At 41.5% G+C, this 14,295-nt stretch overlaps 1 protein-coding gene across 1 annotated transcript in view; it reads right to left on the bottom strand.

Annotated features, from left to right (window-relative positions):
- Positions 1-3,997: 3,997 nt before the first annotated feature.
- ranbp9 (RAN binding protein 9) overlaps positions 3,998-14,295 on the bottom strand; it is a 36,255-nt gene continuing 25,957 nt past the window's right edge. The window contains exons 8-14 of the mRNA XM_008302721.1: positions 13,366-13,474; positions 12,459-12,613; positions 11,565-11,718; positions 10,918-11,039; positions 10,449-10,600; positions 9,365-9,476; positions 3,998-8,102 (exon numbers count right to left, since the gene is read on the bottom strand). Coding sequence (XP_008300943.1) covers positions 7,972-8,102; positions 9,365-9,476; positions 10,449-10,600; positions 10,918-11,039; positions 11,565-11,718; positions 12,459-12,613; positions 13,366-13,474 — 935 coding nt within the window. The 3' untranslated portion in view covers positions 3,998-7,971. The remainder of the gene's footprint in view (positions 8,103-9,364; positions 9,477-10,448; positions 10,601-10,917; positions 11,040-11,564; positions 11,719-12,458; positions 12,614-13,365; positions 13,475-14,295) is intronic.

Here is a 14,295-nt window from a genome sequence, read left to right as displayed (position 1 = left end):
AGTGAGGAAAGTAGAGTTAAGGATGAGTTAAAAGGACAGATTGAAAGTCTTATGAAGAGTAGTGATTGTTTGTCAAAGTATGTTAAAAAGAAACAGTATTGTGAAAGTGCTGAGCATAGGAAGTGTGTTATAGCAGGAAGCAAACTTAGGAAGAAAGAAATGATGGACAAGTCACAGCAGTGAGACTTCGTAATGGAGCAGTTTTCAGAGAAGGTTAAAGAGGGGTCAGATTTTGTGTGTTGTGTTTGCCATAGGTTGCTGTTCAGAAAGCAAGTTGTAAATTGCAAAAGAGATGGTTATAGGAATTGAAAAGACATAGCTGCAATTGCAGATAGATGCATCACGGAAGAGTGCTTACACAATTGTAAGGAGGACTGTGCAATATGGCATTGCACAGTCCTCCTTACAATTGTGTAAGTACTCTTCCGTGAATGGAAGCATACAGCTAGAAGTCAGCTGTGGATCTGTCACAGTTTTCATTACAAAGTGAGTAACAGTGAAATGCCAGCTGAGTGTGCCATCAACAAATTGGGACTTGATCCCATTCCACCAGAACTGGCATGTTTGAATAGCTTAGAGCAACATTTAATTGCATTACACATACCATTTATGAAAATGTTAGCATTACCTAAAGGTGATCAAAATGGAGTGCATGGACCTGTGACGTGTTCCTGCAAATATTGTGCAGACTAATAATTTGCTGCCCCGTACTAATATGAAAGGCTCATTGTTGCCTGTAAAATTAAAGCGCAAATTAACGTATAAAGGACATTATGAGTACCAGTTTGTTGATACTATGCACATAAAGCAGGCATTATAGTATTTAAAATCAGCACATTGGTATTATAAAGAGGCTGAGTTTAATGAGTCATGGGTAAATGCATTCTGTATGGAAGAAGACAGTGAAGTTGTGGCAAGTGACAATGATTAAGTAGAAGGTGGTGAAACCTCTGCAGATGTTGAGGATGAGCTGTTGCACGATAGACAGCAGCATTGTATGTTTCAGGATACGTGTCTCATGCCTGCTGATATTAGTCAGGAAGCACTGGATCAATATTTTGAGGACATATTAAATCTGGCGCCAGCAGAAGGGAATAATCCCGTTAAATTACTTTCAGATCAGGCCAATAAAGCAAAATGCTTCCCAGTGTTGTTTCCACAGGGATGTAAAACATATCATGAAAGTCGGAAGCATTGTTTGACGTTGTCACGTTATTTTAATACTAGAACTTCACATGCTGATGGTAGGTTTGCGCAGAATGTAGAGTTTATATTTTTTGCTCAGTACATGTCTGAGGTTCCACAGGTTGTCTCTAATGTTTCCATAGCGTTATGGAAGGGAAAAGGCAGTGGTAAGTCCCACAACGTGAATAAAGATCAGGTAAATGACCACGAGTCCTTGAAGAAGTAGTTGGACTGCGATAATGGGTATAGGATTTTGAAACCTATTCAAGGTACCCCAGCCTTTTAGCAGGGAGCTCAGCGTGACCTGCATCAGCTTGGTATCCCCACGTGATTTTTTCTTGTTTTCCTCTGCAGATATGCATTGGAAAAATCTTTTGCATAGTATTTGGAAACAGGAAGGTAGAATAGAGGCAGCAGAAGGTTTAGAGTGGGCAGAGAGATGTGAGCTGTTGCGTCGTAATCCTGTCACTGTGGCACGAATGTTCGATTTTCGGTGGCATTGTTTTTGGAAGGAAGCGCTAATGTCTGCAGCACAACCTATAGGTGAAATTAAGGATTATTTTTACAGGGTGGAATTCCAGCAGCGTGGTTCCCCACATGTGCATTGTCTGTTTTGGTTACAGAATGCATCATTAACTGGAAAAAACACAGATGCGGAGGTGTGAGTTTATAGATCAATATGTAACATGTGAGTTACCTGTAGATGATGAGGAATTGTTGGACACTGTGTTGTCTGTACAGGAGCATTCAAAAGTTGTTGAAAGGGGGGCGGCGCTATAGCTCACCTGGTTGAGCTGGTGTGATGTGGAGGTCATGAGTTCGAATCCCGCTCATGACCCTTTCCCACATGTCCTCCCCCACTTTCCTTTCTCTCTCTCACTGAACTATCAAATAAAGGCACAAAGGCCAAAAAAATAACTTAAAAAAAAAAGTTGTAGAAAGAACAAGACGGTTTGTCGTTTTAATTTCCCTCAGCCAGTGTCTGCAAGAATGTTTATATGTCGATGGCAGCGAATTTTAGTGTATATGTAAGACAGATGAGAATAGCAGGTGTTATTGTGCAATGAAAAAAGAGAGAGCAACAGAAATAGTCCAAGCGGTGAAGGATGCACTTGCAGACCAGAGCAGAAGTTATGATGTGTGGAGGATTTGTTTTATAGTTTACGGATAAGTCAAGATACGTTTGAAAAGGCATACAGGTGTCATGCTCATAAGGCTGAAGTAGTTTTGAAAAGGCAGGTCAATGAGGTTTGGGTGAATCCGTATAGCAAGCCACTGCTTAAATGTTGGAATGCTAATATGGGCATCCAATATGTTACGGATGCATATGCGTGTGTAGTGTACATTATTTCGTACATTTCAAAGGCTGAAAGGGCGATAGGATTATTGTTAGGGAATGCTCAAAAAGAGGAAAACAAAGAGAAAAATGTGAGTGCAAGAGATGCATTATAAAAACTTGGTAGTGTGTATTTACACAACCATGATGTCAGCGCTCAGGAGGTTGTATATAGATTGACACCAAGTATGCATGTGAAGGAATGCTCTCGCAAAGTGGTGTTTGTACCAACAGGCGAGAGTGTAGTTAGAATGAGTTTGCCTTTAAATGTGTTAAAACAAAAGGTAGCGTCGGAGGATTTTAAAACAGAGGACACATGGATGACAAATATAGTGGATTGGTATTGGACTCTGATGAAACATGTCAAGTTTCAGGCAGATCGGAGCACGTGCGGCCTATTTAGACACCATTTCCTGTTTAATGGCGAGACGTGGCGGCATGCGTGTTGAGACATGGCGGCAACGCGCTGTGGCTGGGATTGTGATCAAACGTGTCAAGTTTTAGGCAGATTGGAGCACGTACAGGTCAGTAATACAGCACGTGGCGTTTTATGGCAATTTATGACGTCTCGGCTAAATTCCGGGGTCAACATTTCCACGCTGTCAGTCTTCTACTAACTTTTAATCACCACCTCCTGTAGTTTGTGATGGCCAAATTTCAGGTGTGTACGGGGGTGCAGTTGAGCCAGGTTGCACTTTAGAGATTGGCGCTGGCAAGTTTTTTGTGCATCCCAACCTGCTCTATATGCCTACCGATTGTCACAGCTCTAAACCAAACGTGCTTTCGATGGGACTCCGTTGAAATTTTCAAGGTGGCGCTGTGGAGCCATTTTGACAGTGACATGTCCAAGTCCCTTAAAATATCAAATTTTTCCCCTGTCATGGTGTGTGTGATGATTTTGGTGAGTTTTCGTGAGTGTTTAGACCGGTTTCAATGGGGTCCTTGCATTGTTAGTGCTCGGACCCTAATAAGTAAACCGTAAACACATCACGGCTGTCTGATGTCAGTTTTGGCCTCAAAAACATCTCCATGACTCTTCTATCTTTTCACATAATTTCTCTGACTAATCAACATTTAAAAGGGAGATCAGCTCCAGCATCTACAGCGCTAGAAGGTGGACTTTTCCTCTCAGGTTTCATATGTGGGTCAGTGTGTTCAGAACGATGAAAAACACTTTGCAGGATTATCTTTGGACAACACGTCATCTGGGATTAAACTGAACTCCGAGTCCACAAATTCACTGGAAAACAGGACAAAGACTTCAGCTCCAGGTGTCACGCAGCATCCACACAAGTGCTATCATCATTTGTCATTTTTAATATAAATCTTTTCACCCTCACACAAATTGCACATTTTTTTTTCTCCAAATGGACACACAGTCAGCAGTGGACAATTTACTGGTTGACATCTTCCTTATACACCGTGAACTGGCTAAAAGAAGGAGAAACAAAAAGAATAAAATAAGAGACATCTAACTTGATCTTACCACCACTTTACTATGGCATGCATAGGTTTCAGACCTTACTCAGAAAGAGACAACAGACACTTTGTCTAAGAAGTTTTCTAAACGATGCTGTGACTGCTTGCGATCCGCAAAAATAAAGAGAAAACAAACCAAGGTACAGAAAAGCTCGGTTCCACCGTGAGGAGAAATGTCAACTCCGGACCCCTTGGGGAAAACTAGAGGAAAAAAGATGGATGACGTGTCACGCAAAAGCCTCTGCATTCCTGTTTCTCAGCGAGTGGCGAGCACAAACACACAGGCCTAAAACACACAGCTGCAACGCCGTCTTATAGTATTAAGTATTTGGTTTGATGTGAAGCCACAGTGCAGCTCACAATACTGGATGCTTTTTAAGGTTTTCCTTTTTGCACCGTCACCGTCGATCGATGCTTTACGCGCTAAGTTAAAGGCCAGAGAAGGATCAGGGACCAAACTGAAGCAGAGAGTTCTGCTCTGTGGATGATGGGTGAACATAGATGGTTGAAAACAGGCAGACTTGAGGGCTTTTCATACCTGAATGTTGTTTTAACAGCTTCAGAAATGACACCTAGATAGCAAAATGCTACTACAGAGTCCAGGTTGACTAAACATAAACCAACCTTTGAGCCAGTTTGCGAAATTTTGAAAAAACTGAAGAGAAATGTGACTACTGCTCCTTAAAATTAAAGTCGAACTGAAATTAAAATGAGGTTTTTGCTGAGAAATTAGTGAATATCTGCTTGATTTGTGACCAGCGAGCTGTTTTTTTCTGGTTTAAGCTGCAGTAGTTTGTGTGATGATGCTGATCTGGCCAAGGATGCTGCCAGATTTATTTACATTTCCTAAATGCAGATGCTAAACCTGATCCAACCACATGAAAGGAGACCAAAACCGGATTGTACAGTGATCTGGCCACCATCAGTCTGTAATTTAAACACTTTACTCTGCAAACCCTGTTTATATGCTGTTTTAAAATGAAAATCAGATCACAAGAAGACAGCAACACATCAAAGTGTAACGGACCAACAAGACGCGTTGTGATCTGATCTCTCAAACCATTTAAACTGCTTTGGTTTGGGACAAATTAGACCGCATATCTTCTGTTGCTTAAAGGCCAACGTGTCCTGATGCGACACAACAGGAGAATATGTGATCGATGCTAGACATGGTGGTATTGTACATGTGTATGAATCCTTGGCAGAATTTTGTCTTCTCAGGCCGAGTTCACGTAACAGGAGTTTTGGGACGATTTGCCTCATTTCACCCTCCTGACAGTCAGTAGAGGAATCTAGTCTGAACCGATGTTGGTCACAGTTAGTTCCAGGTCCAGTATGAAACCTCTCAAAGTGTTCGCTGACTCATCAGGACCACCATAATATCAAACCTGTTAGCTAAAATCAGGAAGTTCCAATTATCATGCTAATGTCCAGAGCGGTAGACAGCGTTTCCAAGTAATGCTAACGTTAGCTACAGATATTAAAACTGATTCACACCTCTGGTTTGCTGAAGATTAGGTAAACCATGCTGATCCCGTCTTTCTGAACTTTTTCCTCATCCACACTCTTTTCTGATTGAGTTTTTTCTCATTGTTGAGTGTTTTTAACATTCAGATAATAGAAACCAAGTATAAACAGGATCTGTGACTCTGTACATTAGTTATTTCATGCCATGACTCAGATCTCTGAGTTTTTAGTGTCGTCTTTTAACTGTCACTATCTATGGCAGACAGGCAGACAGACAGATAGCTAACAATAGCTAGCGGCCAGCCAATGACTCAGCAGAAGTTAAAATAATAATAGTGGGAATCAGTGCTACAGTTAGTCAGCTAGGATGAGTAGCTTGGCCTAGCTTTGTGGGTTCCACTTTTCAAGTGAAACAAAAACACAACAGTCCACTTTAATGTCAAATGCTGCAAAGGGACAGCTAGCTTAAAGTGTCAACAGCTGATGACCAACGCTCTCTGGATGGTTAAAATGTCTTGTATCATCATTTCTACAGCAATGATGTTTTGCAGTCTGTAGTTAAACACAAAAGTTGACAGCCTGTACTGTGTTGATGTCTGTTCCCCTTCACATCGAGTAAAGAAGTATTCAGACTCACCGGATGTAGACTGTGGGTATAAGCCTGCCATTGGCTGCTTATTTCATGTGTCTTTTCCTCCTGTGTGTTATCGCACAGACTAAAAGGAGGAAACTAATTTAAATTTCAGTTCGACTTTAAATCAATGGCTGAGCTCGTTTAGCGGCTCAGTTCCTCTGGTCTGAGTTCAAGTCTGAAAAGTTGAGTCCACCTATGATCGAGGCACGGGGTCAGTCGGCTGCTTGGTTCTAAACCGAGGAGGACGAACAAAGGGACATTTTGGCTCCTGAGTTCTTTGTAAGTTAAAGATTAGCATAGACATCAATACGAAAATAAAGATTAACAATGTTTGCATCAAACCTGCTGTGCAGCTGGGGGTTTGGGGGTTAACAAGAACAATGCGGTCGGTTTTCATCGTAGGGTTCCTGCACAGGATTTCCAACTCAGAAAATCCAGACTTTGTCCAGAAGTGTGTGAAGATCTTCTCCAATAAATTTAGCAAGACTGTAATAAGGGCTAGGTAGGAACCAGAACATGTGAAATTCTAAAACTCTGACTTGAGAGCAGTTTCCAAAATTTTACAGACCTGGAAAACAGTCAAATACGCCAACTTTCCACCTGCGCAGGAACCCTGAAGCAACCGTAGGGGACCAGGAACAACCAGCAGCTTTAGGGGTCACTGGTGTCAGTACAAAGCATTAAAGGATTGTTTTTTTTCAATGAACTTCCTTTCATTGGATAACTAAATATCTCGCTCTATTGATATAATTCCATTTTGTTAAATTCATATATAAACGTTAACATGTACACACGCTCGTCACTGGTAATCGGTGGAATCGGGACCTTTATTATAAGTTGGTGGAACTTGCTCTTGCTGGCGCTCAACAAATATACTGTGAATGCAAGTAACAACAATTAATATAATGATAATTAGAATAATAATAATAATAATAATAATCATCGTCATCTGCACCAAGCCTCGTAAACCTGGATAAACTAAAAACAAAACAAGAGCCAGGTAACCACGCCTCCCAAGTTTCCCCCACGTCGCCCAAGAAACAACAAAAACTAAACAGAAGATTAAAAACAGGGAACGTTGAGTCGAGACGGTAGATTCTCTCTGGCTTCTTCGAAGTCCCGAGTCCACATGCGTCACACGAGGCTCTGCCGATTTCCTGAAGTCAGTGGAGGGGGGAGGAGTCGGTGCAGGGAGACGGTAAAGGGGGAGTCGGCCGTCCATAACTGAGCCTCGCGTTAGCCGGAGTTTGGTGGAGATTTTCAACCTGCTTTCAGCAGCGGCCTAACTCCATGTTTGCGTTTGTTACATGTGTGTGTTTGCCTGGTTTGCGGCGACCACGTTAAAGGGTGGTCGGTCACTTGTCTGTTTTCTTTTTTGATGTTTTTTTTTCTCCTCATTTTCCCCATTTATGTTTGACTGGGGTGTTATTTTATTTTTTTTTGCCAGTCTATCTGCCCCATTTTTTTAATCTGTGGCGAGTCCGCACGAGTTCGATTATTTTCAAGTCAACTGCTCTTGGCTGCCGTTTCGGTCAGTCAGAAGGATGCAGCCTCGGGGGGGCTGGAGGAGAGGGTGGCGGGCAACCAAGGTGGCGGTGTAGTTTCATATTTACGATGGGAAGGGAGGTGGCGTTTGAGTTTTAAATGTATGCGGGTGTGTGTGTCGGCGCTCCAAAGATCTGCCCAGAAATGACTCCGGATCCTCGGTGGTGTTCGTGTCGCAGAACGAGAAGCGAGTGAGATGGTCAGCTTTCTACTACATCGTGCAGAGGAGCGTCTCCTCGGCTAATAGGACTACACTGATGGAGGAGGTGGGCGGAGGCATTTCTGGACAGGCCCTCGGAGAGTGTTGGTGCTGTACTCGGGGGGGCTAGTGCAGGTAATCGTCCACAGAGGCAAAGGCGCAGGAGCCGCTGCCAGTTCGAGCCATGATGGCGAGGCACTGGGCAGCCTGACCCACGGCCTGGGCCAGCGGCGGCTGCTTGGGCAGGTTGTGAGTCTCTGGAGGGAAAAAAAAAAAAAAGGAGAGGAACATTGTCAGAACTGCTGACAACTAAACAGGAAGAGGGTTGTTCCAAATGATCACATTTTTAGAGCAATTCCTGCTCCACCATGTCCGACTTGCTTAAAACATTTTTAACATAAACTATTGACATGTACAGTAGTATCTGTGAAATTTTAACTTGATATATGAAATACTTTGTGGATAAAATTCTTTAGAAAACTGCTCTCTGACCCACTTTCTTGGAATTTTTTGCTCTACTGTTAGGAACTATTAAAGATTTTTTTTAAAACCCCACAGCACTGCAATATCTGTAATATTGGACAAGTGAACCAAATAGTCTCTGATTATGGGTAAGTTGAACTAAAATGGAAAAAAATATCAAAGCCATCATGAACAGTTTTATCTTTGAGCTCATGTTAACACAAAAAACAGTTCTCATTTTTTATATTTTAACTCAGTCATAGTCGAAGACTATTTGTTGTACTTGTCTAATATTGTATATTCTGAGTCAGTGACATGATTATGTTAATGTTAACAGGAAGTGAAGTTTTGCTTGTTGGTTTGTAGGAGCTTTTCCTCTAAATTTGATAAATATCTGCAGCATCAGACAGCAGCAGGATCAAGATGAATCTCCAAAGAGAAACAGTCATTGCGTAAAACACAACTTCCTTATTGCTAATAATTATAAATGATCCCTGACATGGAGTCAGGATGGATCAGGATCTAACAGCAGGTCGCACTGAGCTTTTTTTTTCACCTCAGGCAGGTAAGCTGTCGGCATCAGTTTATCAGCTGAAGGAAAATCATTGGTTATGTAGTTGATTTTGATTCACTTTTTGTTTATCAGTTCGGAACTATGCATTACTTGATGTTCTGTGTAATCTCTGCTGTACTTTGTCTCTCTGTTGCTGTGGTGTCTGAATGAAGCTGTGAGGAACATTAAAGTGTCTGTTAACAGATTTTCTTACTTATCTACTTATGTGAAAAGGCCTTCAGGCTTGTACAGGTTAGTTTATGCCAGTTGTTTTATCTAAATGAAAACATGTAACTGACGAAAGCAAGTTCGGTAAAAACATCTGATGAATCAAACATTGTGTGCTGGAGACAAGTGGTGCGATGTGTTTTAATTTTAGCTCACACTGGTCTGCAATCTGCCATGTGCATTCTTAGTGGAAGAAAATAAATTTAAACAACAGGTTAAATTCTTTGGTCACGTGGTCAGATTTGATTGGATTTATTACCGGCAGTGTTGACCTACCTAATATTGCACTGTTGAGCGTGGAGCAGACCGGCTCTCTCTGAATGGCATCCAGCTGATAGCCAACCGGGCTGTTCCAGGGGTCCGAGTAGGCCAGCAGGCTGAATGCATCCTGAGCAGGAAACAAACAATCATCACACCACGGCACACTACCTTATGTTCGCCTTCACACATGTTCTTGTACTGTGAAGCACCATCAGTCCATACCTGGTGTGGAGTTCAGCACATTCTCTTAAGTCTATTCCACAAAGTTAAAACTTATTCTTTTAAGAGGTCAATTTCTGTAACTATTTGAAACCAACAACCAAACATCAAAGCTGTGGGGAGGTGATAAAGTAGGCTGAGTTTGAACTTATTAACTCATTTTTAAAAGTGTCAACACAGCTACTGAACAACTGATGTCCTCTTGGAGAGGCTGAAAATATTCACTGTTATTAGTAGTATATAATAGTATTTCAGCAGCATCACATCTGTGACCACTGCATGTTTGGCTTCATATGGCACAATTGTTGGTAGCCAATCAATGAATTACACAGATTCACTACAGCAAATATAAGTCTGTATGCTAATTAAATCATTTTTGAGAACAGACTTGTGCCAAAAGTCATTAATCGAATGCTTTGGTTACAAGAGCGCTGTCTGAGCAGAGTACAGCTCGGATACAACATCTCAGCTCTGGTATCCATTAATTAACCTCCACAGAAGTCTTTGTCATGGTGTCCGTTGCTAGCTAAACTCCCACAATGCTCTCTGCTTGCCAACATGAACTGCCTGTAGTCTGAGTGACGCTTCCTCTGGTCTCTAAAACAGTAAGAGGCTCCACCTGGTGGAACAACCAGGTACTACGGCTGATCGATGATACCTTCTCTGACATGCATGACCTTCTTCTGCCTTATCAATTCATATATATTTTTTAAATGATTTAAATACTAACAGAAACAAAATCTGTTAACAATTAACCATTACCATCCTGAGATTTGATTGGTTTACCTCCATCCTTACAGGTAAATTTAAAGAGAAACTCCAACTAAACATGGTGGATGTGTATCCAAAATAAAACTCAGACTGACGAGTTTTCTGTTACCTTGAGCATCTTCTTGTTGGCCGAGTTCTTGCCACACTCGCGGCGGAGGTGTTCGCTCATGCTCTGGAGCTCCCTGCCGAAATGGATCATCCTTTCGATAGCCGCCTGGCTCCCGCCGCACAGCTGCCTCTTGGACTGAGCAGACTCCACCTCTGCAGGGCGGCGGTCAGTTCAGCATGCAAAAGGGGTTTGTTTTTAATGCTGGCTGAACATATTGGTACACTAACAATACAGACATTCACGCAGAGGGCCCGAACAGCAGCTTACAATGACAGCAGGACTTTTTTCAGCACAAAACCATGAGTTGCTCACCAGTGGTTCATTCTCAAGTTGTTACAGCGAACTAGATGCTAGAAAAAAGCGCAACACCTGCCGAAGAGGCTGCTAGAATATCAACACAAAAGCACTACACTATAATGCTGACAGGTGTTCAAACAAAGTCGCTGAAACCTGCAAACGCTCTACCTACCCATGTCTGCGTCGCAGTCGTCGGGCTCCGCGGTGTGTTTGGAGGTGCCGTTGAGGAAACCGTTGGAGGACGATTCTGTCACTCCGTTGGTGAAGTGGTCGACCTCCATGTCCACATCGTTACTGAGGAAAAACACAAACTGTCAGCACACAAACTAATGTCTCCTCAGTGAACGATGGATGCTTATTTTGTAAACAAGATGTTGAGACATTTTAGCGTAAACCGTTTTCTAAACTGAAACTGGCTCATTTTGATTGGAAACTTAATGCACCACTAGTTAGCTTAGCTAAGAGTAAATCTGAATATCTGCTTTGAGGTGGACAAATGAGATGAGATGATTATTTCTTGCTGGATTGCAGACAGTAATCTGTTGCACAATGTTGCATCAATCAGCAGGTTTAAACCAGCATTGACCTGCTGAATCTGGATCTGCTTTACTGGACAAGAGTATAAACACATACAATGAATTTGCTCTTAAAGTACATAAAAACATATCTTCATTTAAACAAACCAGCAGATTACAAAAAGGATTATTTCATTTAAAAAATTTTTTAAAAATCATGTACAGATAGATTTGTGTAAAGGTGTATGCCTAAAGTGAGCTAGCGGTTGCGTCACTGCTGTATAAAGGTTCTTTTTCTCAGTACCTGGTTATGGGCTGTTGGCTGCGACTCCCGTTGAGGCTAATGTCAGACGGTGGAGGGGCGGGGCCAGAGCCTGGGGGGCAGGGCTTATGACTGTGAGGGGAGGAGCTGTGGCTCTTGTTAGACGTCACACCATTACAGCAGTTGCTGTCGAACCCTAAAACAGAGCAAAAGACATCTTTAGAATGTATACAGAAAAACTTGCGCAATTCATGCTTTTGATGTACATTTTGTCATCTGCCTGAGTCTTATATATACATATATATACACACATACACACACACTTGACAGCTGATACTCATGATTAGTAACCTGTCAACTGAAATGTGGAACCAATATTCATTAAACATATCAACAGCATTTAAGCAGGGAACCTTTGATTCACAATGAGGTTACTTCTTTGTTTTCCTATTCTTTCTCTGTTCTGTCACTTTTATTAGCTGCTGAGGCTCACATGTTAAAAATTTCACTGTTTCAAGTTAATCTGTGGCCGCCTCCTAACTTAATTGCGGGCTGTTAGCGTAGCATTAGCCACTGTGAAAACAGCTAATGATTTGTTGAGACGTTTGTGCTTCTTGTTCAGTTTTTGCAGGTTGTGTCTGTCAGTTAGAACAGACTGTCGAGAGTTAATCTGACTTTAGGAAGATGTTATGCTGCTCCAGATTAGGGATCAACCAACATGCACTGAAGCCCTAAACTTGATCCGGATCCATAAAAAACAAAAATATCGATGTGTCGATATGTCAAAGCTGGACATCAACAAATGAAATACATTTCTAGGTAAGACACTGCAGCTTTAAAAAGGTCTTTGTCCTGACTAGATGTGAAACAGCTGTATTTGTTCTCTGGATGTTCTATTCTCCAGATGTGGGTGCACTGAGCACAGCTGGACTGTACCTGTGAGGTAGGGCTGGGAGCTGCTGGCTTTGTGGCTGGGGCTGCTGAAGGGCCGGGGGGAGCCGGGGTAACTGTCCTGAGACTTAGGGCTGCGACCTCCCAGACATCTCACCTCACTGTCCGTCCCATTCACCATCTCTATGAACTGTCTCACCCTGAGGACGGACAAACAGGGAGGAACGGTTAAAAGAGAGAGAAGAGAGAGGAATGATGGAATGAAGGGAGAACAGATGGATATAAGGACAGGAGGAGGAAAAAACAACAATAGAGGTCAGAATATAATTAAATATATTGGAATATTCAGTACAAAGCAAGACACGCAGGAGATTCACAGATTAGAACAGAAAAACACTGACAAGGATCAACTCTATCAGGATAAGCCTTGTTTTCAGCCCATTCGTAATTTAAATGATCAGAATTTTCTTCTCTCATCCAAATAAATGACTGACTTGCAGATCACAGTTGGTTCACCATGAAGTCTGAGTTAAATATACAGCAAGAAAACTTTGCTTTAAATCCGGGTTTTTTTCTCCACTATCACTATTGGGCATGGATTGGATCATTAGGATTTAACATGTAAATTTTGTTAACCTTGGTTACCAAATGACTGCTTGGAGCATCTGTCTTCACTAAAGCTGATAAACATGTTATTTATTAATGAGATTCAAGGATTAAACGACTTTATCGTCATATGCAGTAACAACAGTGAGAACTAAAAATGCCATTGCACTGAATTCTTGAATCCTTTTACTAGATACCACATTTGACAGACTAATCAAAGGCGAAGATGCTTCAAGCAGTCGTTTGTGTCAAAGGGACACATTTTAAAATGATAATGATCCAATTTTTGATTCAGTTCCATCGATTAGCTGTGAAAAGAAACGTCCAAATGCAAACGTGGTCGCACTTGAGCATGAAGAGAAGGTCTGGGTTCCTCTCCAGGAGGTTGGGGTAGAGCTGCTGGGTGGTCTCGATGGCTTCGCCCATTCTACCAGACAACACCAGCTTCTGGATCTCTGCACACAAACAAAGTATGTTCAGAACACAATATGTTTAAACAATAATAAAACAATATTACATATCAGTATTTAAAAAAAAAAAAACAACAACAAAAAACTGGAGGCATCAACCAAATAATGTCAAAAAAGATTCCCTCTGAGACTATTTTATCAGCATGTCAGCCTGTCGTATTGATTTTGGAACATGCTGCCATTCTGTGCTGCCACTTGCTCAAAAAATGCAATTAAACATTTTAACCCTGTGAAACCCAAAACATAGAGTCTTAAACAAAATCGCCAAGACGACACCATTTATCAGCTAGAAAACCTAGAAAAACAGAAACAGATTTTCAACTTTCCGAGCACCTTTGGCATCAAAATCGCTTTATTTTACATGTCTGATATAATATAGATTTGCTCTAATGAGTTTCTGAAAAAACCAAAGAATTCTTGGCTTTTCAGCACAACTGAGAATTCATGACTGGAGACCAACAGTCATGTGGCAAATATTCAGAGAAGTTGTTTGAGCTGCAGGCAGTGTTTACACAAATTAGAGAGAAGCAAGAACGAAAGAAAATATATATAAGTAGCAAAATATCTATAATGGAGCCACCATACTGGTAACACCTGATGAAAAATGTTGATCTCATGTTCTTTAAATATTTGTAAAATAAATAATCAATTAAAAAAAAAAGTTTTATTCATTCTTTTGTTTCTGCTTTTTTAAACAGTTTCCGTCATTCTGTGTCATAGTGACAGAAGACATGTCTGAGTTCTCTCTCCTTCTTCACGGTTGTTCCGTTTCCACAGACTTGCGGGACTTTAGATTGCAGTGAGAA

Source organism: Stegastes partitus, unplaced genomic scaffold, assembly GCF_000690725.1.
Source record: "Stegastes partitus isolate 25-593 unplaced genomic scaffold, Stegastes_partitus-1.0.2 Scaffold1862, whole genome shotgun sequence".
Taxonomy (NCBI): Eukaryota; Metazoa; Chordata; class Actinopteri; family Pomacentridae; genus Stegastes; species Stegastes partitus.
The sequence above is the reverse complement of the archived record's forward strand: the minus strand, read 5'-3'. Positions and strand labels throughout refer to the sequence as shown.